This window comes from Notolepis coatsorum, assembly GCF_963971535.1.
Source record: "Notolepis coatsorum genome assembly, chromosome: 14".
In the NCBI taxonomy this organism is placed as follows: Eukaryota; Metazoa; Chordata; class Actinopteri; order Aulopiformes; family Paralepididae; genus Notolepis; species Notolepis coatsorum.
The window spans coordinates 37,302,750-37,329,184 of record NC_140178.1 but is presented as its reverse complement, the minus strand read 5'-3'; the positions used below and the strand labels follow the sequence as shown (position 1 = coordinate 37,329,184).

Sequence of the window (26,435 nt, the reverse complement as noted above, 5' to 3'; positions counted from 1 at the left end):
TTAGAGCTGCACAGATGAGAGATAACATAATATCTAGAATTGCACAGGGCGATGAGAGAGATAACATGATATCTAGAATTGCACAGGGCGATGAGAGAGATAACATAATATCTAGAATTGCACAGGGCGATGAGAGAGATAACATAATATCTAGAATTGCACAGGGCGATGAGAGAGATAACATAATATCTAGAATTGCACAGGGCGATGAGAGAGATAACATAATATCTAGAATTGCACGGGGCGATGAGAGAGATAACATAATGGAACAAAAATGGCTCCCATGTGTCCAGAGACACAAGTCAGATTGCAGCCAAAGACACTGGTCAACATGGTGCTGACAGAGGACCAGACCACGGTGATGTCAGAGGACCAGACCACAGTGATGTCAGAGGACCAGACCACAGTGATGTCAGAGGACCAGACCAAGGTGATGTCAGAGGACCAGACCACAGTGATGTCAGAGGACCAGACCACAGTGATGTCAGAGGACCAGACCACAGTGATGTCAGAGGACCAGACCACGGTGATGTCAGAGGACCAGACCACAGTGATGTCAGAGGACCAGACCACAGTGATGTCAGAGGACCAGACCACAGTGATGTCAGAGGACCAGACCACGGTGATGTCAGAGAACCAGACATGCCGTTTGTCCCACTGGGATAATGATCCAGCATCACAAACACCTGGACATACATATGTGGAGCCATGAATCAACATACACACAAGGATAGGAAAACAAGGGAACACACACACTCCAGAAAGCTAAATATAGAAATGTCTGTCTAGATTAGCATATTCTACCCTAAAAACAGTGAATCAATTATATTTGTAACAATTTCTTTACATTCTGGATTCTGCCACCACATGGTCCATTAGATGTACTTGTCTATTGCTGCCCTCTACTGCTCTAGTAAGGTAGTTCAATAACCAAGACTGAAAACATTAGGTCCAGTTCTCACCACTGGAATTTACCCATCTCAAACCCTGCCCTCTTTTCTCAACCCTCCAATCATGAATCCCGACGCGAGGATCAAGAAGAGGGCAGGTTCTGAGATAAGTCACCAACGCACAACAAACTCACATCACAGAGGAGCAACAGACATAATCTTAATAATATAGGTATATATTTATTCATACGTACATATTCATTTATATTGGTTAATTGTAAAAAAAAAAAAAAAGAAAAAAAAAAAAGAAAAAAAAAGAAAAGAAAGGAAAAGATTTACAGTAATTATATGAACTACAGTCATTGTCAAAATTGTATTTAGCAATTCCTCAGGTGTCAAAGATCTACCAAAGAACACACTTGTAGATTGACCTCTTGCCCTGCTCCAGTGTATGGGACCAAATGAGTTGCCTTTACCGGCTCCTATCCTCCATGTAAACTGGTAGAAGCTCAGACCCAAGGACACAAGACTAGTAACTATTTTTGCACCGTTATACACTCACCGAGAGACAAAACGACCCCCCGGTATATATATATATATATATATATATATTTCTCTGTAGTGTAATTTCTGTTACTGAGAAGAGAGACTGCTTGAGAGACAGTTCTCCTGCGTCTGCAGTGTCTGTGGGATCAGCAGGAGCTGGATTATCCAACTCCATTTTCTGAAATAGAAGACCATGACAGTGACAACTGCTAAAAAAGCATGTCTCTCAGCCACTATGTGTATACAGTTTGAAGAGTGTGTGTGTGCATTTATGTGTCCCTGGTGAGTCAGCATACGTCACATACAGCATATGAAGAGGGCAAGCAGGTGCTACAATCCAGGCTCATACACTAACTCCTCTATGACCTTTCACTTTTCCTCTAGGTAACTCACTATCCCCAGACAGAGCGACAGTTTCCACACAGAGGGCTGAGTATATTACACATCTCCGCCATTTTGGCTCCTGGTTGTTCCCTAATCCCCCCCCCCCCCCCCCATTCAAACCAAACAGATCAGACTGGATTACGCTGGATTCATCTCAGTTTGTATTATCCTGCCCTCCCTGTCAAATTGCGCAAAAAAAAGAAAAACTGAATAGAATCATCATTCAACGTTTTGCCTGTAGGCTTATGTCTTGGAACGGGAAGGGGAGGGGTGGTCGTTTTGAGAGTTATAAACATTCCATACTTCTCACTTTGTTTAACGTGTTGGAGAGCGTGTGTTATGGTATATGGGGGGAGGGGGAGGGCATAATAAGTTAAGGGAAACCACACAAGGAGAAGGAATCTGATTCTGCTATGCCGGCACACACCACGCATGCCCTGTAAGCCCATCCCCCCTGACGACTCCTCGCTGGAAACACATTCAATATATATATCATGTTGTACGTCATACATACTACCAATCATCATCTCATCCTCCTGAACTCCCAACTCACGTTTAACATTTATTACAATTGCACTGGCTCTGATACCACCCCCCTGCAACGAAGGCTACGCTCTGGACATTTAAGTAACAAGAACTCTTAATAAACACAAACTGCATAAAGAAGACCAAAATCAAAAACAAAGACTGGAAGAGGGCTCAAACTCAACCGAGAGAGAGAGAGGAGGGTGGAGACACTGAACTCATAACTTCAAATACAGAAAACAGGCCCACCCAAAACCACCACACCACACCAGACGTGAGAAGAGGGAAGTGGGGCAGAGATGTGCAGGGTTGAACTCCGCGTTGAAACAGAAGACATAAAAGACACGATCATAAAAAATAAAATGACAGACAAGAACAGGGATAGACACAGAATAAAGCAGGTACGAGTGCAGGAGAGGACCATCCGTAAGAAAAGGCTTGAATACTTCATAGTGAGAGTGTGGGCTGGGGGGCCCAAGTTCATTATAGCCCTCCATCCGTCCGACATGTCCCTCCAACGTGTTCCGTCAGCAGGCCAGAATTGTGCTCTCGCTTCCGCTGGAGATTCAGTTGACGCCGTCCTCCTCTCGTCTAGTCCGGGCTCCTTCCTCCCCGCGTCACCGGTTCCCAGACAGACAAGAGGAGGGCACGGGTGGCAGGGGTGTCTCTAGCCCATTGCCCCCCCCCGCAAGGCCTTGTGGGAGCTGAGGGGACATCGAGCGTTTGAGCGTTGCTCCGCTCAAAGAAAACACCCAACAAAACATCTTCTCTCGCCCCAACGCGTGGTTCACCAGTTCCATCGACGTCAGAACCGTCACCGAATGCAAAAACAATAGCGACTGAAATGAAAACAGAACTAACTGAAAATAGATACTTGTGATTGTTTTTTTTTTTTCAGTTGGCTTTTTCTTTCCATGATCCTGGTCTGACAGCACAAACTTTGTGTCATGATGTCCAACTTTTTTTTTTCTTTTATCAAATAGAGCATCCATTCTATTTTTTTTTCTCTTCCTGTTGTTGAAATGAGTTTTCAGGGGCGCCAGCTTCAGTTCAGTTCAGTCCAAATCCAGACGGTGGCGCTGACTTAATGTTCGGACTGCATGCCTAAGCTCCCCCCACCCCCGGCACATTTTCTCACACATATACACACTTATCAGACAAGCGTGTGTGTGTGTGTGTGTGTGTGTGTGAGAGCGAGCGTGTGTGTGTGCACAACAGTGGTTCACCATAGTTCCACTGGGAGACCCACTGATAATAATAATCTCTCCTTCACACTGGTCTGCGGTGTGATTTCGCTGGCTTCGGCGCTCGGATTCCCACGGTCCTTACATATGTACAATTCGATTTTTAAAAAACTAGAGTTGTTACATGCATTTGGCATCAGGTCCCCAACTTGTAACTCTCAATTGGTGTCCATTTTTAGAAAAATATTCAACTTTGTCTTTTTGTTTTTTTTCTCAAGTACAACGAAGCTTGTGATTGTAACAGAGAGAGGCAAGGGTGTAGGGGAAGTGAGCTCGCTGTATGCATGTATAAGTATGTATGTGTGTATTCATGTACATACAGTACGTATGTGTACTGGTGTAGTGTCTGTAATATCCAGAGGCAGTCGTCATTTTCTTTCCTAAAGTGTCTCACCGTTATGTTACAGTCAGTGCAAAGGACTGCGAGTCAACGTTTTCATATCCCACAGGTGTATGTGCACGTTTTTATGTGTGTGTGTGTATATGTGCGTGTGCAGGTGTGGCGGGTTGGGGTTAGGCAGTATATGGCTGTGTATGACCTTACGACTGTCCTTTTCATAATAAGTTACAGCTATTTGGTGAGGGCAGTCTAATAAAGGGCTATAGGGAGTGCAGTTCTGTCTGGAGGTAGCTTAGAAGTCACCTTCAACGTCAGGGATCCATGTAATTTCCCCCCCGCCTGTTCAATATCCTTTGTCTTTGATGTGAAAACCTCTCCACTTTTGAATCGGAATTCTATAAACAAGAGATTTTGTATCCTGTACTCCGTCCAATGGAGGGGCCTTACCACTTTCACTACCACAGGGTTAACCCTTTCACTGCAACAATACAGAAGGTTAACCCTTTCACTGCCACACGACAAAGGGTTAACCCTTTCACAACCACACTACAGAAGGTTAACCATTTCACTACCACACTACAGGTGGTAGTGAAAGGTTAACCTTCTGTAGTGTGGTAGTGAAAGGGTTAATCCTGAAACCATGATGATAAGATTGAGTTATTATGTAACCGCTCCTGTGTAATGCTGGTTTGTCTATAGAACGTAGGCCTGGGGACACAGCAAGGAATGTACTGACATTCTTCTATGGTGGTCTGTGTGTGTGTGTGTGTGTGCATGCGTGGGTTTGCGCACGTGTGTGTGTGTGTTTGGATGTGTGTGTTTCCGCATCTCAGATGGTGTAAAAAGGCTGTCGTGAGTGGGTTTGGGAATGTTGTTGGTAAGGTTGTCCAAGACCCTGTGGCGATGGTTGTCTCCCTCTCTCTCTCCCTTTCTCTCTGCAGCTCCGAAGGGGACACACCACACCAGCATGTACTCTCTCACTCTCTCTCTCTACCGGGGACCGGGGGGGCTGGAGGGAGGGGCAGCAGGGCAGGGTTGGCAGGGGTCAGGCCATTGGCCACGGGGTGTGCGTGTGTGTGTGTGGGGGGGGTGTTGTCTTTACATCATAGCAGAACGCAGCAGCGACAAAACCTCTGGCGGCTGCCCCCGACCGAGGGGGGCGGAGTGACGGGCGCGAAGTACGCATGCACTTTGATGTTAGGCAGATGAGTCTGTAGGGAGAGAGGAGAGAGAGGGGGAGACAGAGAATTTCAATGTGGTAAAACAAAAAGGTGCAATGTGAAATCCAAATGTAAACATAAAGCGGGTCGCCAAACCATGGGGACTGGAGAGTAGAATAGAATAGAATAGAAATACTTTAATCATCCAGAGGGAAATTTGGCACTACAAATCACTCACAGTAAACATTTAGGTAGACAAAACAAATCAAGCATAAGAACAACAACAAAAAATTGCCTAAGAATAAAGAATAAAATAAGCCTAACAATAAAATAATAATAATAAAATAAAATACGGCCCGGGATTCACATTTCCTATGTAATGTATGTACATTCTAATATAAATATTCAGTAAAAAATACAGAGATCTACATTAAGTGTACTGTAAGTGTAATATTGACAATGTTGTTTTAAAAGTAAAAGTCCAGGAAGATGGTAACTGTCACTCTGTGCTCAGTGAGGCACAGTGATGCATTGTAAAGTCTGATGGCTGTCTGAATGAAGGACTTCCTGTGCCGTTCAGTGCTACATTTTGGGAGTGTTAGTCTAGCACTGAACATGCTCCTCCTGTGAGCCAAGTCTGTGTATAGTGGGTGGGAGGGGTTGTCCCTGATGGCATGGAGCTTAGCAAGGCTCCTCCTCTCCACGCCACCACCGCTAGAGAGTCCAGCTCCACCCCTACCACGTTTATTCATTATTAAGAGATTATACATTTTTCAAAAGACATTTTGACTGTATATGTATACAAATAGATTTATGAAGAGTTACATCATACAGGGTTTCATCTGCAGGTTTCAACAAGTTAAATTTAAGACTTTTTAAGACCACTTGGAGCAAAATATTATACCAATTTCACAATCATACTAGCAAAAAAGCACTTGCAGCACTTGCGTGCCAATTTAAATTCTCGCGCATTCCACGCTCTTGCCCAAGACGCACCAAGCTCCCGGTAGCCTAACAAAAAATTACTTGAATGCAAAAACATTTTCATATATTTAATATTATTTCATCTCCGAACAGCCGGACTTGCCCCTCCCTGCTTCATTATGCAACAGATTTCTCTGTTATTATTTTTAAAGTTTTTGTGTGTTCCGCTTGTTTTTAAATAACATTTTTATTGTTCCCTAATTTCTATTGTTTTTATAATAATAGATTAAGTTTCATTATTGCCATACTACAGACTTACTAGTTACGCTGCCAGCCAGTAAGACTTACTACCAATGTCTTTATACCTGTATCACTGTACACATTAATACTACAACTGTACATACATTTGATTAGCACTATATTTTAATAGTTTAATCACCTGTACAGTATATTACTATTGCACTTTACCGTTACATTTGCACTCTTGTTGGATTCCAAACCACTTTTTCTTGTACCGTACTTGTGCTGTATAATGACAGTACATTTGTATATAATCTAAAGATCTAATGGAATCTCAGCATCACTGAAAAGGTGGGCCCACTCTCCCGTGTATTTCCAGAGAACTAAATAAAAAGGTTGAATGAAAAATGTATGTACTGCATATAAAACAATACTCACTCACTGCCAATGGCAGTATTATCCCGCACACAACTCAACTCAATGGTCCCGTGTAGCTCAGTGGGTGAGAGCGCTCAGATCTCAGAGGATGGTACTAACGTGGCCGGTCGACTCACCCTTAGTCTCTTGATGCCGGCGCGGGTGATCTGCTGGCAGTCGTAGAGCTCGATGCGGTCGAGGCTGTGGCAGCTCTTCAGGTGCTCTAGCGAGGCGTCTGTGATCAGGGGGCAGTTGTCCAACTCCATCACCTCCAGACGGTCGTGGGCGCAGGGGCCGCTGCCCAGGTGTCGGATGCCGTCGTCCGTGATCAACTCACAGTGAGACAGACTCTACAAGAGACGAGAACAAATATTCCTCGATTGATCCCCTTGGGGAAATTCAGCATGGGGGAGGGGAGGTACAGTATGTACAGGTATGGGCAGGGTAATAGTAGAAAAACAAGGCAATACAATTAGATCTGAATATAAAATACGAGATATAAAATACATTAAATAGTATAAACAAGGTGCAGATGAGGGTCCGTATGACCTATTGATAAAAATATATACGTTATAGGCTGCAGGTTTTGGTGGTTAAGAGTCAGACACACTTAGGGCGGGCTCCACAAAGAATGGATTGCGCGAAGCTAATTGCATCTGCGGATTCTGCTCCGTCTTTGCGAGCTATCCACTAAAGGACATTGCGCAATGAGATACCAGCACACATGCCCAATATGTGTGGCTCGCGAGCAGTCTGCACTCCTGACAGCGCTGTTTGCAGAAATGTGTGTGTCAAAATGTAGCACGCTGTCAACGTTTAGCGCGCTGTAAAAACAAAAAAGAAACAACATTACAAGCGAACTAGAAATCAAGATGGAAAACAGTAAAAAGAAACGAACCTGCAGTTACAACCAAGAATGGCAAACGACACATGCCGTTTCTGCTTAAACCCAAAAATGATAGCCAGACGGACAGTCACTGCAGCTGAGATAACAAGCGTCTATCACACTGTACAACATTCATACAGGTCAGCCAACTGTGGTAGCAAGCTAGCTCCTGTCATTTGGCCAGACTCGAGATTGCAAAAAAATATCGTGTGGTCGTACAAAAGCTACATCCATAGTTATGGATGTGCTTGCACCTTCCTCAGTGGAGCGTTGTTTGAGTGAATTAAAAACCCCAATGGTCCCAGGTGCTTTCCATGGTTCTGAAGACACACACGCCGGCTGCCAGTGCCAAGACGAATGTAGAGATATATAATTTTGTATTTAACCTTTATCTATTCGGTGAAGACCAGTTATTCTAATTAAAAGATTTACATTATCTATCTGTCCCACTTTGTCCCACCAAAATCTTACTGTTGTCCTGCTTTTGGACATTTTGCATCTGGTCACCCTAGTGTGTGTGTGCTTAAATACAAATTAAGCAAGCTCTATACATTACGAAGTAGAGGAAATACAATACGAAATGAACGAAATACTAAAGAAAATAGATCTTATGAACAGTATCTAACTTGTTCGAGAAATATAAAGCCACATGCCGATAGCCTTCGCAACACGTGATTTAGAAATAAGGCTAAGCACTAAAGGTAATTTCAAATGCTTAAGGTTCTGAGATGATCAATACAGTAAAAATTTATTTCTGATAGGCGTGCTGATCAGCAGTAATGCAACGTCATTATTATTATGAAGTTATTATTATTAAATTAAAGATAACTCTTCTCCTTCACTAGAATATAATATAATTATGAAATCAAATATAGGCCAGGGCTTTACAACTTAATAAAGAGATTGAATATATATTAAATGGGATAGAAACTAAATTAAATGTAGCACAATATAATATAGTGCTATTTATTCTATTGTGCTATATTTAATTATTATTAATGGATACAGGAGTTTGGGTACCAAGAGCTTCTTCAAATAACGTTATCCTATCCATCATTATTCCAAGATAAACTTCATGAACAGACAGACACATTTTACATATTCCTCATAAATGCTGTCTTAATAACCATCTCTGCAATGGAGTTTATATCAAAATAACAATATCAACCCCCCTGAACAAATAGTTGGTGATTGCTTCAAGTCGATTCTACAGACGGACTGTTTCTATCATCGGAATTAAATAATTATAATGATAATAAATACGACAATTACATTTAGCATTTATAGTCATGACTCAATGAGCAATCTGAGCATTACCGCTTGTATGTATAGTACTTTGTGCGACTCCAGATGATAATAAATGAAGACTTGATTCACATCAATTTGTGTGAATGAGTGAGTGTTATAGTATTTCTACCTGTTCTCATATACACCCCACATAAAATCCAAAGGATAATTAGCTGGCCAAAGATTATCAGTTCGCTCTCGAAATTATAATTAGCCGAAATTATAATATAGGCTATATCTCGTTGCACACATCTTACATGATAAAGCATCTGCTGAATAATTCTGTTTTGCCTCAATATATAATTCTGTTTTGCCTCAATATACAGTATATATATATATTGATGCAAAACAGAATTATTCAGCAGTGTGTGAGTGCGTGTGTGCGTGCGTGTGTTGTGGGCAGGAGCGAGCAACTAACAAGATGATGGTATAATGGAATAGTAATAAAGTACGGTATATTCCACTATAGGTATATAGTGTGCCGTGTGATGACAATACATTTGAATCTAATCTAATTTTGATCCGTCGCAAAGCGCTTCGGCCCTCGCATTATAATGAGCTGACCAGGTGCATGCGTGTGTGTGGGAACGTGAACGCGATATCTGCCATGCGAGACTAGGCGAGGCTTGTTGTCATCTCTGAAGTGTTCGACTTTCTGACTTCTCCCCCGGCTGCAATCGTCTACTCTCGCTAGTTTTCGAGGCGAGCCGAAATTAATCTCAAACAAGCCTAATTACTGCTGCCATGATCACCTGTGAAGAGGCCCATATGACCTCTTTTAAATATGCGCGACGCAATGCTGACGGAATGCATGAGCAACCTCATTTCACCCGCTGCGCGTCCTTTGAGAGCGATATGCACCGGCTTTGCATCGGGAAAATCCGTGCAAACCCTTTGTGGATCCCGACCTTAGTGGTTAAGGGTCAGACCTTCCTAACAATTTTCAAATTCTGCAGCCGTTAGTTCTCCAGCGCAAGAGGAAGAGAGGAGCTCCATCACTGTACCGTTACTATGCCTAACAGTGTTTCCCCCTGCATGTTTTCTACTGCGGTGGGCCTCCACAGGAAGGTCGGTCAGCCACGACACCAGAAATTATATTTAGAGCAATTATAATTAATCAGTCGTAAAATGGTGGTCTTCCTGTGTAACGAGAAGGCCGCAACATCATTAGAAACATGGGCCTGCGTGGTCAAAAAACAGCAATAATAATAATAATAATTCATTGTATTTATAAAGCGCTTCTCAGGAACCCCGAAGTCGCTGGAATGCACAACTAGCGCTCACCAGGACTTGCAAACGAGGACAGTGGATGGACAACTGGATGAGCGTGCCGTCTGTGATCTGACGTGAAAGAGAGAAAGAAAAACAACGCCATTATGAAGAGTTTACGAGGAGTTTTCCCCTCATAGTTCTGTACAGGTCATTCGGTTGTTATTGTGATGCGTACTGCGGTCTAGCGGGTGAACTCACCTGGACACATTCTTCTAGGTCCATCTTCTCAAGCTCATGACAATTCTGCAAGTGGATGCGAAGAAGAATGACATTATTATCTGACGCTGTATGTGTGTGTGAGAGAAAGACTCCGGGGGGGGTAGCTACTTTGAATACACTCACCCTCGCTAACGTAGTGAAGCCCACGTCTGTGAGCTGGGAGCAGCGAGCCACTTCTAATATTCTGAAAGAGGAGAGAGGAGTGATGAGTCATTATGACCATCACTTGTGTTGGTACACTGAGGGGGTGGATGGTGTCTGGATTATCATATCAAGATAACTGTGTCACAACACAGCTCTTCCATCTAAATGACGTCTCGTCCTCATTTAATTAACATGTTTCGATAAAATCACCCGGCGTCAAGTAATTTTACAGTAGGACTAGATCTGTGCCTAGACCTGGTCTGTGCCTAGACCTGGTCTCGATCTAGGAAACCCACGATGGATGAAAATGTGAAAGTAGGTGTAGTTATATTAATAATGGTACTATATTGTTTTATTCCATAAAATACCATATTTTCATTCATATAACTTGAGTCAGTATGATGCTATTTACTATTTAATTTCAGACCTTAATTTAAACTTGAAAGGCAACTGAGGTTTCCATAATTTACAGTCATGTCGAGTGTACATACAGAAATTGGCACAAAAAAAAAAGCATATCAAATCACACGGCATATCAAATCATAACAATAAGACATAACTTTATTGACAAAGGTTGGAGATAAAGGTTTTAAACTCTACAACAGAGGGGAGAATCTCAAGCTTTTAAGGACTGTTTGAGTTCATTCCATGAGCTAGGGGCATCATAGCAAAATGCACATTTACCCTGTTCCGATCAAACTCAGGGGACCTTAACTCTTTCAGTGCCCACCACGACATAACACGTGTTATCAGCCCGCCCCCTGAATGCCCACCACGACAATTAGCGTGTTATTTTTTTATTAGCGATCTGAATTCATATTTCATCAACCGAGTCTCTCGTTGGGAAACCAGCCCCATCAGGAGCTCAGATGTGAAAAAAGCGCCCCCTATCGTCTCCCAGATGGTAATGCACCCTTTTGGAATAGACTCAATGAAAATGGAATGTAACCCGAGCCGATTGCAGTCATTCTGGTCCCTCAGAACAGCGTGGAATATGTGTTTCGAGCACCCAGCGTTGGATCAATAAAAGCGATCGATTTTTGGAATGGCAATCAGGAATTGGAATGATCTTTTTGGAGAACATCTGATCTGAGGTAAGGAATCTATTTTACAAGTCTTGGGATAATCAGAGTTGTATTCGCTGAGCTCTCAGCGTTCGCCCTATGTGTGTGTGTGTGTGTGTGTGTGTGTGTGGGCGATGGCTTTGAGGAAATCAGAGAATCTATTTTTCAGATCGCCTATATAGCGTGCATACGTACACATATACTATCGATAATCTAGCGTTTATTTGAAAACGATTCATAAATAGGCTGAAAAATTACAACGTTTTTGTGTATTCTAGAATATTCCAGTACAGGGCGTTTATTATGGAATATTTATATTTTCCTTGAAAACGAGGGCTTTTCAAAATGCTATAAAACAAAAATGAACCGATAAAAAAACAATCCACTTCCACAAACGAGTCATTGATAAGCGACGGGCAGATTAGACACATAGCCATAATTTAAAACATAGATTAGGCGTTATTAACGCTAACATTGAAGTGGATGGTGGGCATTCAAGCACTAAATCGTGCGCCCCCTGCTGGCACTGAAAGTGTTAAGGACCAGCCAGAACGGGGTCCATAGGTTCCAAAATTCCAAATTCCATTCCAATAATGATGGAGTATAAGGAGGTAGCTTACCAATAACAAAATACCACTTAGCACCTTGAAATGTCAACTAAAAAAGCTGGGAATGCGCAAACTCTACTTCACGCATAGAAAAAAGGATTTAACCAAGTCTAGGCGGTTTTACCCTCCTGTCATTCTATCCCCCGGGCCGTGCGGAGGGGTACCTGAGGCGGGGGCAGTTCTGCCCCAGGGCGTGGAGGATGGCGTCTGTAATGTTGGCACAGCCCGACACACACAGGGACTGGAGGCGATGGCAACCTCGACAGATCGTGATGAGACCTTCGTCTGTGATCTGCTGCTCAGAGAGGAGAGGAGAGGGGGGGGGGGGGGTCACTGTACGGCTGGGCTTAGGAAGGAAAAGAAAATCACAAGATTCTGGGGCTGCTGCTTCTTAAGTCGATTCCTCAATGAATCGGTCAGCTTGGCCTTAGCCAAGGAAGACTTTGTTGGTCAATAAGTACATTTACATTTAATCATTTAGCTGACGCTTTTATCCAAAGCCAATTTCTGTACAATAAGTCAGCAGGAATGGTACAACTCCTGACAGCTAAAAGGTAAGTAAGATTGTTCAAACAGTGTTGAACTTGCGTGCTACAGTCTTGACTACATAGTAGCATAGTAGGTAGTAATACAGGCAAAGTAGATTACTTAGTAGCATAATAGTAAAGTTTAAAAAAAAATTATTGAAGATGTGTGTTTTAGTCGACGGCGGAAGATTTGACGGGTTTCGGCTGGCCTGACCACTTTGGAACCATTCATAGTTTATTAGTATTAGTAGATTAGTCGTTTTTTTATGCTTTTAAAAAAAGAATTATGCTGAATACTTACTTCTTGAAAAAATGTATTACATCTCTGGTAAGTACTAGATCTAAAGGTATAATCTGTAATGCCGTCAAACAGCGACCTGTAGGCAAAAGAGCCACACTTGTTATTGTGCCTTGTTAACCTTTTTGTTTTGGTCCGACGTGTGGGTTGGAGTTTAGTAACTTATTATACTGTGAATTTCACCGGACCTCTCTTGGTAGAGCCTGAGGTGTGGCCAGCAGTAGCAACCCCCTCCCAGTCTACTGAAATCCTCTTTTGCCTAGAAGTCACCGTTTGACAACATTACAGATTCTACATTTAAATAGGTCATTCTGCATGACTGCATGTGGGAAATGGATGTTAAAGGCCAACTTGCAGGTTAAACCCTACTCTTCAGTTATGGGTAGTTTACATCATTGGTATTTAATTTCATTATTTTTTTTCCATTTGACGCCGGAAATGCCACTCAGAAAGGGTTAAAAAGGTCCATGCACGAATAACATGCACGGAGCAAATCTAAAAGCTTATCAGACGCTAGCAGGGCCGTGACGTCACTTGAGGCAACTTGTGGTTTATGCCCACGCGGGTCGCGCGTAGCCTTTTTACAACGCGTCCGCGTTTCCGGGTTCCCGTTTTGCGGAAACAGCTGTTTGATTTCAGCGTCAGTCCTCCTGCTACGCTCATAGCGAGGGGGGCGTACTAGCGTAGGTCAGCGGCCAATCAGAGCTCAAAACGGGAACCCTGAAGCGTTGTAAAAAGGCTACACGCGTCCGGGTCATAGTACTACTGGCTATGGCTCTGGCTAACGTTACCCCGCTAACATTAGCATTATGGCTACTGTCGTGAACCATTTTAGATCGGGCATGTAGAGGAGTTTGGGGAACGAGTAAAATGTGCAGGTCCTCTTCTCAGACCTGTGGGGCAAAGCACTGCACGCATCATGCCGGCTAGCAAGCTACACGTCGCGGCATGTTGATACGATAGTAGCCCCTCGGATAGCACTCGGTGCATCAGTCACGAAAGGGGCTACCACGATAGCTATTAGCTAACGTTAACGTTACAAGCTCAAACACCTTATAACTACTACTATTGTCATGTCCATAAGTTCACTGGCAGAATACTTGTGAGGACAAAGGTATACAAAGAGGAGAGAACCATTTTAAATCTGGCATTCATGCCGGCTAGCAAGCTACACGTTGCGGCATGTTGATACGATAGCAGCCCCTCGGCTAGCACTCGGTGCATCAGTCACGAAAGGGGCTACCACGATAGCTATTAGCTAACGTTAACGTTACAAGCTCAAACACCTTATAACTACTACTATTGTCGTGTCCATAAGTTCCCTGGCAGAATACTTGTGAGGACAAAGGTATACAAAGAGGAGAGAACCATTTTAAATCGGGCATTCATGCCGGCTAGCAAGCTACACGTCGCAGCATGTTGATACGATAGTAGCCCCCTCGGATAGCACTCACGAAACGGGCTAACGTTATAAACACAATATGTACAACGACAATGATTTACATTATTATTTATTTATTTATTTATTTAATTCGTTTATTTGGACGGGACAATGCAAAATTTATGAACACTGTGGAGTGTAAAAATTGCCGGATTTAGCACGAGGCTAATTTCCATCCGTTGTCCCCAAACATAAAAACAGGACTCATAGAAATGTACAAATACATAAAAACAGTAAAAAAAATTACAAATACATAACAGCATGTCACATGTGTTCACATGACTGGTTGGACTTCAGCAAATTTTTTAGTTACCCTCTAAAAGAAGCAAGGGTGGTGCTTTCCCTTATGGAAATGGGGAGACTGTTCCATGTTTGACTGCCTTTTATGGACAGGACGTTTTGGCCAAACGTGGTCAGTCTACGTTGGACCATGCAGTCACCTCTGGTGTCTGACCTGGTGCAGAGTCCAGTGTTTCTTTTTTTGTAGATGAATTCCTGTACAGGAGGGGGAGCTAGTCCATGTAGGCATTTGTAGATGAAACAAGAGCTTTTTAAGACTTTGAAATTTTCAAAGCTCAAAAAGCTATATTGTTTCAAAATATTGCAATGGTGGTATGCCAATGGTTTCCTGGCAAATACCTTGATGGCTCTATGATAAAGCTGTTCGATGTGTTTCATGACAGTGACACCAGCAAATGACCAGTTTGTGAAGCAGTATTCAATATGTGAGAATATCATGCAATGAAGATACGTTTTTGCAGCATCAACTGTTAAAATATGGTAACATTACAAATATGGTAACGTGGTTGTGGCTTTTACAAATAGTGGTTAGCTTTAGAGATGAATGGCTATGATCACGGAGCAATAGTGTTAGGTGAAACAGAGACTAGCTCCTCGGCTAGTAGTAACAAGAAGGCTCTCTGCTTCCTGCCGTCTGCCTGTGAGTCTCAGAGCCCCTGCTGCCCTGTACCCAGTGTATTTAGTGGAGGACAGTGCTAACATATTCAGAACGGCTTCTTTTCTTCTCAATATCAATATAGTAGAGTGCAATTCCCTTTTCACCTGCCTCAGCAAGTCGCCCCTGAACCGTCAACAAATGGTCCAGAACGCTGCTGCAAGGCTATTGACCAGGTCCAGCAAGTCAACTTACATCATCATCACACCCATCCTATCTTCTTTACACTGGCTTCCCTTTAAGTTTAGGATTCATTTTAAGGTACTTGTTTTCATATATTCATGCATGGTCAGGCACCTATGTACATCTGTGACCTGATCCATCCATACAGTCACTTAGGTCTTCTGACCAGGGCTTACTGGTTGTCCCTCACTCTTGACAAATGGTGATGGTGACTTTGAGTTGTGGCTCTGACATTGTGAAACGCTCTTCCTATAGATAAACGATCTGCAGTCTCTGTTGACGCGGCTGACCCCGGTTAGTCCAATAGTCGACTAATCCATCGAAAGTAGCCGTAGTCGACTGAGTCAAATGCAAAATAAAATTAAAAACAAATTTTTTAAATTATTATTATAATTTTTTTATCATTCTTTCCAAAAGCAAAGAGGCCTAGAAGCGTGGCTAATGCTAATGGCATGCATACCAGAGAGGCTAACTGCCTATAAGAAACGGGCACAGAAAGAGGATTTCACCCGTCTAATGAACACACTAGACCAGACAAATATCAAGATGTATCCATCAGTGGACCAATTGCATGCTTTTGCAGAGGACAAGAAGCCTTCCGTCGACTCCTTCAGACATTAAGCACCCCCACAGCCCAAATGGAATGATACAAAAATATATATACTGTATATATATATATTATTATTTGATTTTTTTATAGTCGACTACCAGCCAACTATCGGCAAATCTCTGTCAATCAAAGTAGACTATACAAATCCTTAGTCGGGGACAGCCCTAGTTGACGCCTATGATTTATCCAATGTTGTTTTAGGTTTGAAAACTTATTGATATCTTATTTTATTTTATAAAGAAAGTGTGAAACACTTTGTGACTATACTAAATAAACTACACTGACTTACTAGTGTATAACGATATCTCGAAAATCACACGCTGGGTCGTCCAATTTATGTTTTCATTGCCACAGCACATGTGTAACAGGATGTATGTCACAGTATCAAACTGAAGTTGATTTCATTGACATTCTCAGTTGATATTCCAGAAATAATTTTGTGCGAAATCAGACTCAATATTTTCTTTTAGTCATTTCTATCATTAGGTTCAGACAACAAACTGGTCGATCAAGCTTCACGGTGTACACCATATGACAACAGAGATAGATGATAAATATCAATACATCACATGGCCCGAGGTCACTAGGTCGCCACATCCAATAAGAATCACATAATGACATGGACCATTACATGAACGCATTCTGTATTGACTGCTTGCGATGCACCAATAATTAACCCACAACCTATAATGTATATCCATGTGACACTTCTGCAGTGACATTGAGAACAGATCTCCCTCAGTAATATTGTGTGTGTAATGTGTGTGTATTGTGTAGTATTTTGTGTTTATTATGTAGTATTGTGTGTTTGTGTAGTATTGTGTTTATTGTATGTGTATTGTATTGTGTTTATTATGTAGTATTGTATGTGTATTGGGTAGTATTGTGTGTGTATTATGTATGTGTATTGCATAATAGTGTCTGTTTTCTTTCATCCTCTCTCCTCCCACAGATTTACTTCGACTTTGGAAGAAAAGACGATGTGGGACATAGACGGAGAGAAGAATGCGTGGGCGGGAGGAGAGAGAGTCAAGAGAGAGGGGGATTAAAAGAAGAGGACAACAGGATAACAAAGAGGAGGAACGGCTGGCTTAAGATGAAAGGATGAGGTTCTGAGGTGCGAGACGATGAGGGAGAGGCAAAGGAGAAGAACCTGAGGGAGAGGAGGATGAGGAGGAGGAGGAGGGAGGGAGAGAGGGAGGGGGTGCTTGGGTGTTGATGAAGGAGGTGCATTTGGGAGGCAGAGGCAGCCGGAGAGGATGCCAGCCAGGGAAACAAATGTGTTGCCTGAGCAGCTTCACACACTATTAGCTATGTGGGCTACATGGCTAGACAACATATATCCTCATATCCTCAGTCCACACAATAGTCTCCTCCTCTCACGCGCAGATAGCACAACAATACGCAGGCCAGCCCCCCCCCCCCCCAGAGGACGGTGACAAGGGAGAGGAATGGCCCACTTTACAAGCATCAGCCTGTCAAGCAGGTGTTACCTCGACGCCGTCTTATATGGCAAAAGGTATTTCAGGAGTTTCATAATGTTGTATACAAGGAGGCATTCCATTCCGAACATATCTGGATGATAACACGACAGTATTATTCAAATACAAGTATAATTGGATATGGAACCAAAGCTAGAGAATTACATTTGTGACTTAAGAGGTATGAAGTAGGTGTGTCTGTGTGTGTGTATGATGTTCCAGTAATATAACTGGTACTTACTGAGCATGTCTGCAGGTTCAGTGTGACCAGTTCTGGACAATGTGCCCCGATGTGCTTCAGGGCCTCGTCTTCTAGCTGCAAGAGGTGGAGATCATCACAAAAGGTGTCTTTTAAGTCACATTTCACCAGTGCACAAAGGTCGCCCTGCGAGGTGGGTTTGGTCTTAAGTCGACTAAGACTTTGTTAGTAATTTATCTTTAACTTTATCATACAATATGCAGCTGTGAGTATCATATCTATCGCCAGTAATACATCTGAGAGCAGAATGGTAGTGGAAGAAGCAGCATTTCTATGAATCAGATCTCTATGTCTATGATCCAAGACAGAAAAACTGCTTCAATGACTATCTTTCTTCAAATCATTGGGAAGCTGGTTTTGTTCCTGTACAAGACAGCAATTTACTGGCAGGATTGTCTACATGGTATTTAAATGTACATTTCTCATCAAGCCTGATTTTTACTAGATATTTGTATTCTGTAACTCTTGTGATATCACAGTCAACATATGCAAATTATTGTATACAATATCTCTAGCCCTAGTGAACATTGTGAATTTTGTTTTGCTTGCACTAAGCACAAGCTTAAGGTCAATGGGCCTCATTCAACAATACTCTTATTATTTTTCTTATATTCTTGCTTACCTGTCTGTTAAGAGAACAATAAGAAAAGCCATCGCCACATTCATCAAGCCGTTCTTAAAGTCCTAATCTGTTCTTACCGTTCTGTTCGTTAGGTGGGGTGGGGGGAACTGTACATTGGAGGTGGTTGGGTGGGGTGGTGGGGGATGGGTAGGCGGTGGGGGTAACTGTACATTGGATTATCGACGAAACCTACTTGGTCCAAGAAGAGGGTCTCGTGTATTACTGGGTTTGAGTCAGTTGTTTATTTATTTATGTTTTACTGTTTGCATACGAGGTGGTCTGCAAATGTTCTTGATAACAATCTAGTGGCCCGCATAAAACAGACGTTTGGGAACCACTGATATAGACTCTCTAAATATGCGTTCTATGCTACGTATACAGTACTGCATATCTGTATGTCATGTCATAAATGTCATGATATATATCTGTATGTTGTGCATGTCATAAATGTCATTATGAATTGAAAATGGGGGACCCTGATGTAAACAAGACGAAAGTCTTTCTCTGGTCAGCCTCCCCTTAACAACACATTCGGGACGGGCCACGTATATATCCGTGTTTCGAATCCATGCTTAAGGGACCAACCACGGATATCTCCGTGGCAAGGTTGTTTTGGCTTTTATTCCATTTTAATAACCTATTCAAGGTCGCCGAGCTGCACTGCAGATGTACCCTACTCTTTGAATTCGAAAAAGTGCATTACCGGTCAGATCCTCTTAGGGGCGCTGTATCGATAATGCAGTGTTCCCTGTGGCAGAAGTTGTCTTTTTTTTCTGGGTTTCCAATGTAGTTTTCTACTCACCTGAAGCGATCGCTATTGCCTGTTGCACGGAATACGTTTTGGATCACGGATTTCACGATGCAGTAAAGGAATTTATCATCAGCCAATGGACATATCGATCTACCAGATGACGATCGATAACTGGAAAATGGTGTGGGGGATCCAACCGGCTCATGGTAAGATCTTCACGTAAATTACATGCTGATCAGAGCTTGTTATGATACTCAACCAGCAGATCAGCGTATGTAGCTACTGAGATGAACACGGTTATTGGTAATCAATCATCAGAAACGACAATGAGAATGGACAGATAGCAATACTATAAAGTATAGATTTAGCTCTATAAACAGCCCCACGGACTGTGCAAGTCTGTTTACATATGCTGGCCGTCTACAGTGATTTTAGACTCATCCAAATGGCCACCAATGTACTGTATTGTACCCATTCTGCAATCTGTTAATAAAATCTTCAATCAATCAATGGCCTGGGCGGCCAGAGCATAACTGTTCCAACAGCAATATATAATCCATTTCAGACAGAACGCACGCAATAAGTTATAATAATAATTATTATTATTATTGAAAAGTTCTGTATTTTTAAAGTCGTATTTGGGGGCAATTAACCAATGGTAGGCTTTTTTTTAAATTGAATTTTTTTGGGGTAAGAATTTCTCATTTCGGTAAGAGTGCTCTCGACCACTCTTATAATTTGTTCTTGCTTGAGAAAAAAGCAACAATAAGAAAACTTTGCTGAATCCCAGGTAAGAACAAAGTAAGAGGAAATGCTAGTTAAGAACGAAATCTGTTCTTATATCGCTTCATGCATGAGGCCCAATAAGCACATCATGCAGAGCATTAAATGAGAGTTGCAGGTTCTCAATGGCTAGTTGTACAGAGTCAGCAATACAATAAACAATAGTATAATCGTGCTAAACTGCAATCCATATGCTCAGTCTGAGGCCAGCATCTGCCTTCGATTGAATCTCCAGCTCAACCTCACTCACACCGTGTTAAGCCCTTCCACGTACCTGTGTGCAGCCCTTGAGGAAAAGGCCTTTGAGTCCAGGGCAGCATCGTACCAGGGCCTGGATGCCGTCCTTGGTGACCTGATCACACCAGGAGATATTGAGCTGTTCCAGCAGAGGACAGCCCTCACTGGAGGTGAGGAGAAGGACGCGGTAATATGAAAAAATTAACCCTAACCTGCTTCATTTAGCCTAAATTTGTTTCCCCTAAAACGGATTCAAACGGTGAGTAATCCATCTGCTGATTCTAATGCTTTGTTACATTACATGAAAAGCTATGAGTAAAGTAAATTAGTATGTTAGTATGCCTTATCATTGATGTATCAATAATGATATATAACATATCTTGGAATCTCTCCTTTGGTTTAAAACTGTGTGCAGTAGTTGTGAGTAAAGCCAGGTTATACTACAATAATTGTGTAATTGGACCCACTGGTGGATCTAGGGGAGTTTAAAGGGTTACATTTTAGTTGCCACACAGTGGGAGAAAGCTTGTATAGTCTATCTGTCCTTCAGTTTCCATAAAACGGCACGCTAGCATTGTTAGCATTCCTCATTTAAACCATGGGGCACTACGAGCAGCAGTAAGCTTGCAGCTAGGTGTGTCCCATGGTTTCAATGAAAAATGTTAACAATGCTAAGATGCCATTTAAAGGTGCTATAGATAGCGCCAGCATGTCATTTATCCAATCAGGTGCCTTCCACGTGGGGTTATGGGAAGTAGGGAGGTCATACATCCACAAAACATGTTTGTACATTTTGGACCAGATTATTTTTTTTATTATTATACATTCATGAATCAATATTTTCTTTGGGGGGAGGGGGAACAATACTTTTATTCTGTACCTTTTTTATGATTACTCTACTCTACACAGACATTGTATCTATAGCACATTTAAGAGAAACTGAATGACAAATGTAGAAACTCCAGTGTGAAAAGTGTCTGTTGGAGAAATATAACTAAGTAAAAATTCTGTTTATGTGTAAACTCTTTCAATTGCAGTAATATATGCATCACACCTACAGCATGAACTATTCCCTTAATCATTTCACCAGTTCAACAGAAAGGCAACCATCCGCTACAGGTCAGAGGTCTCCCTCATTGGAGAAAGCAAGACAGAGACGGAACAAAAAGACGAGAAAGATACATTTTCAAGGACTCGTCCCGCTCACCTGAGTGCTTTGAGTGACAGGTTGGTGATTGAGGTACAGGAGGCGAGGTCCAGGTGCTTGAGCTTCGGACAGAACTTACTGAGGCTATTACATGTACTGCAGGGAGAGAGAGAGAGGGCTCGATTACAACACTGCACTTTGATAAAGCAACAGCTTCATCATGTATAGGCAGACACCATATAGGAGAAGCTTGAAGGGAAGCTCTCAAGATATGGTGTTATCCAAAGCAACTTACAGGTTCTGTACAACAAGTCAGCAGGAAGGGTACAACTCTGGCAGCTAAGGGTAAGTAAGATTGTTCGTCAAACAGGTGTTGAACTTGAGTGCTACAGTCTTGAGTGCATAGTAGTAAAGGCATATTAGCATAGTAGGTAGGTTGTAATATAGGCAAGGTAGATTCATAATGGTAAAAGACGGTACTAAAAAATTTATTTAAATTTTTTTCACCTTCATTTCAGATATTGATTGAAGACGTATTTTTAGTTGACAGAACATTTGGCAGGTTTCGGCTGTCCTGACTGTAGTGGGAAATTGCCCTACTAAAAAGTAGTGTCACTTTACAAACTTCTTTTAAGGAAGTTACATTCTTGCTGCAGTGCTACGTTAATAACCTAGATCAATCTGCAGAGCCTAAATCTGTTTATTCATCAGAGTTTCCGATATGGTGCATATTTTGCTCTAAGCCAGTGGTTCTCAACTCTAGTCCTCTTTGGAGACCCGAGCGTGTGTGTATCCAACAAAAAATTGCTATTTTAATCCAAGAGAGAGCCACACTCTGTGAAACAAGAGGAACCTGTCATCATATAGTAGGAGACGATTTGGTGACGGATGTTTTATGTCCAATTGTCCCTCATAAGCCCGAGCGGTGCGGTACCGGACCCGCGGACCGACAATAACATCATGCCATAAATCCATCGCTACAGAATGTATGAATTAATGTTGTGTTTTTTCCCCAAATGTAGCCAAGAGTAAAGACCCTAACCCTGTCAAAACAGCAGTCAAAGTGTATATTTTCAGCACTACGTTTTTTTAACAATGATTTCAAGTGTTTTAAGTGAAATATGAGAATTTATAGAAATCTCAAGGCATGAAGTCGGAAAAAGGCGAGGATTGACGCGCAACCTAACTTGAGTGTAGTCTTTTGAGAGAAGAGACCCAGGGCTTTCGATGGGCTTTTGAATTTAACTACACTTCCCAGCTCACGCCAGCCCGTCAATCATCTGACTTTTAGATAAACTTTTTTATTTCGCTTATTTTTCGGGATCATATACCACAAACCTGAACCGAACGTTATTGCCATAAAAACAGAACGCGGTTTGTTTCTTTACCTTTCTGTGAAAAAACGGCATTGCAATCTGATGAAAAATGGCGGAGAAATTTACATTATAAAAAAGTAACTGTACTTACAGTAAATTTCATTCACGGTTTGTGAATCATGCCTGGTGATACTAAATCCAGATTGAAGATTTGGCCCGATCCATAGATGTGCGACTTGGCCATAATAAGGTAATTTATAGGCCTGATATTCTATAATCATATTTCAAATTGCATGTGTCCGGGTGGCAGAATTCAGTACCGTCTCTACAGAATCTCCTGTTTAATCAGCTGCCCTTTATTAATTTGCTTAGATATTTTGTACACATGCTCTCAAGAAGGTGCTGAATGAGCTCAGTGGCAATTCTTCATGTCTGGTCATTTTTAGCATGGTCACGTCAAAGATGGAAAAAAAGATTAAAACATTTTAAAAGATTGATATTCTCCTTTGGTTCATCACGATTTACTCAAGCCTAGTAACAGACAACAATATTTCTGACACTGGGGATTAGGGTTGGGCACCGAGAACCGGTTCTAATAGGAACCGGTTCCTAACTTCAATTCAAGATTTTGCAAAAAAAAATAAAAAATCTCCTGCGAAATAAGCTGTGACCTGTTTTGACCTGCACCTCAAAGAATCGGAATCGAGAATCGTTTAGAACAGGAATCGAAATGGAGAATCGGAACCGGAATAGTTCAAATCCAAACGATGCCCAACCCTACTGGGGATACATTCCCTAAGATCCATAGATGTCCCTAGATACAAAGAACATGCAAATGGTCCTTGTAGAAGTGGAGCAATCTTCCATTGATTTATTAGGTATGTATTTTTAGGTGGATTTTCTGAAAATAGGGCTAGGGCTTAAGAGGTTAATTGACAGTGAAAGTACTTCTGCCAGTTTGTGAAGTTGCACAATATAGGCTGCTTTCCAACACGGCTACCAGTGGCATAGTGTGCAATTATTGGATCCAAATCAATTACATTAGTGAACAAATTATTAAATAAAAATATTTAATCGCCTGATCTTGTATACCCTCATGTCTCTAGACCAGCAGTTATCAAACTACGGGTCACGACCCAAAGTGGGGTCGCGGGTAGGTGACAGTGGGGTCGCGCATTGGCGACAAAAAGAAATCATTGAGTTTTCCACCTGGCAGCGGTGTGTATTTGCTATGTCTCGCCCCTTCATCAACGGAGGCCGACACACAGTATTCCAATACACTTCTCACTACATCCTGCACATTTATAATCATGGGGGGGGGGGGGGGGGGGTCTGGTCTTTTGTGTGTAACCTGGACTCGCAATGGATAGGTTTGTTGTCAGAAGCTGTGCCGGTTGGCCGCGATGAAATGGGTTCTGCGCATAACCAGCTGCTATACCACACTGAAGTGAGGTGGCTATCTCGAGGCATATTAAATCGCCTTTAACTCAGAAGAAGTGTGGATTTTCCTTGCAGACAAAAACAACCCATTGGCAGAGAAATGTGCTGATAATGAGCTGGATTAAGACTCCGTTAGTGGCACTCCAGGATAATCAGCGGAGATTTTGGGGTATTTCCTGCTTGATGGCTTTTTGTAGGAACAGAATGTTGCAAAAAATTATTTGAAGCCCATCATCTGTAGCCACTAGAATGGCTCATTGAACAATTTCGGAGAGAGAGCACGGACAATTTGGACAACTGGATCAAAGATCCGTTCATTACGCATGACGCAGCAGGCCACTGTCTGAGCAGGAAGCGCTGAACGATATTTCGTGTGACGAGCTACTGAAAGTCAAGTTCACTGGTGAAAGAAATCGGTGTTTTTCAATGTACATTTGGTTTATAACTGATATATAGAGATGAGCTTTAACACTTTCAGTGCCGGGCCGTGTTTTCCTTTTTACCCCGTTGAATGCCACCATCCACGGCCAATGTTAACGTTAATATCGCCTAATCTATGTTTTAAATTATGGCTATGTGTCTAATCTGCCCGTCGCTTATCAAAGACTCATTTTCCAGTCAACATTGGCAAGGCAGATTGTATTTTTATCGCTTCATTTCCGTTTGATAGCATTTTGAAAATCACCCGTTTTCCGGGGAAAAACAACCCATGCCTATTTGATAATCATGCCTTTTACTGGAATATTCCAGAACGTTGTCATTTGTCGGCCTATTTATGAATAGTTTTCAAATAAATGCTAGATGATCGATAGTATATGTGTGCGCACGCACGCTCGTGCAGTGCGCTGATAATCGCTGCTGTTATTTCCTCATGGCTTTTACAGTCAAAACAGCCATATCACATATCACATAAACGCTTATATATCAGTGAAAACGAGTCTGATTATCCTAACACTGATAACATAGATTCCTTACCTGAGGTCAGATGGTATCCAAATGGTTTATTCCAATTTCCGATCGCCATTCGAAAAAATCGATAAATGTATTGATCCATCGTGTGTACAGTATAACACATGATCCGCGCGGCTCAGAGGCTCCAGAATGAACTCTGGTAGACCCCGGCTGCATCAGTGAGAAGTAAAATGTGGAGTCAGAAATCCGTTCTCCCATTCACTTTCATTGAGTCCATTCCAAAAGGGTGATTTACCATCTGGGAGACAATAGGGGGCGCTTTTTTCACATCTGAGCGCCGGCAGTCCCTGGATCTCCAACGGTAGGCTCGCGTGATGCAATATGATTTCAGTTCGCTAATAATTTTTTTTTTATAAAATACCCGAGAATACTCGGGGCGTGGCATTCAACGGTCGGGTCGTAAACCCGAGAAAAGCCGTGAGTGGCACTCAAAGTGTTAAAGGTTGTTACCATGACAGCGTGTCACATAGCGACAGAAGAGAGGCCGGGCCTGTCGTTGCTATGGCGAGAATATAGAAAAGTACGTTTCTTCCGGGTGTAAGCCAGACTAAGGAACGAATCCCAAGAAGAGAGGAACCATCAGAGACTTTGAAGCGATTTCCCCCTCCCTCGCGGGGAAAAAGAGGGGAGGACTGACGTGGCACGACCACGACGACAGGCTTTTGGGATAACAAATCCGAGCAGGGTGACAGGAGATCATTAGAATAATGAATTTAGTTTTCTTTCAAAGACTTTCTCAAGGACAATACAGAGTTGGTTTCCATCAGATTACGAGCAGAAGAGACGATAGCAAGGACAATACAATCTGATAACATCTGATCTGAGGCCTTTGTTTATGTAATAAACAACGTTTGTTCAAGAAAGGTACTACGCTGTCCAGTGTTGAATACTTATGGTTACGGAGTTGCATTAAAGGGGGATGACAAAGAGTATACAGCCATCGTATGACAAGACGGAGAGAAATAAACACAACGCAGACACTACACGACGACAACGGATGGAGAGGTGATAACACAAGCCAACAGATGAGGTGATACTGGCTGATAGAACACTGGACACTACAGGTCCTCGCAAAGTTCTGGATATCAGTCCGGAACGAGTACCCAGTGTTGTGTAATGCTGCGCTGAAAAAGCTTTGTCCCCTTCACATCAACATACCTCTGTAAGGCCGGATTTTCAGAGTAGAAGCGGATCTCCGCCAACGCGCACGTGAATTTGGCTAAATATGCCTTGTTTTATAAATGTGAATACAGAAACAATTCC

At 42.2% G+C, this 26,435-nt stretch overlaps 1 protein-coding gene across 1 annotated transcript in view; it reads right to left on the bottom strand.

Moving 5' to 3' along the window:
• Positions 1–1,108: 1,108 nt before the first annotated feature.
• The window catches only part of fbxl20 (F-box and leucine-rich repeat protein 20), a 50,826-nt gene continuing 25,499 nt past the window's right edge, over positions 1,109–26,435 (bottom strand). The window contains exons 7-15 of the mRNA XM_084329864.1: positions 21,505–21,600; positions 20,335–20,461; positions 17,887–17,961; positions 12,315–12,445; positions 10,458–10,518; positions 10,314–10,358; positions 10,128–10,184; positions 6,808–7,020; positions 1,109–5,140 (exon numbers count right to left, since the gene is read on the bottom strand). Of these exons, the coding sequence (XP_084185990.1) occupies positions 5,033–5,140; positions 6,808–7,020; positions 10,128–10,184; positions 10,314–10,358; positions 10,458–10,518; positions 12,315–12,445; positions 17,887–17,961; positions 20,335–20,461; positions 21,505–21,600 (913 nt within the window). The 3' untranslated portion in view covers positions 1,109–5,032. The remainder of the gene's footprint in view (positions 5,141–6,807; positions 7,021–10,127; positions 10,185–10,313; positions 10,359–10,457; positions 10,519–12,314; positions 12,446–17,886; positions 17,962–20,334; positions 20,462–21,504; positions 21,601–26,435) is intronic.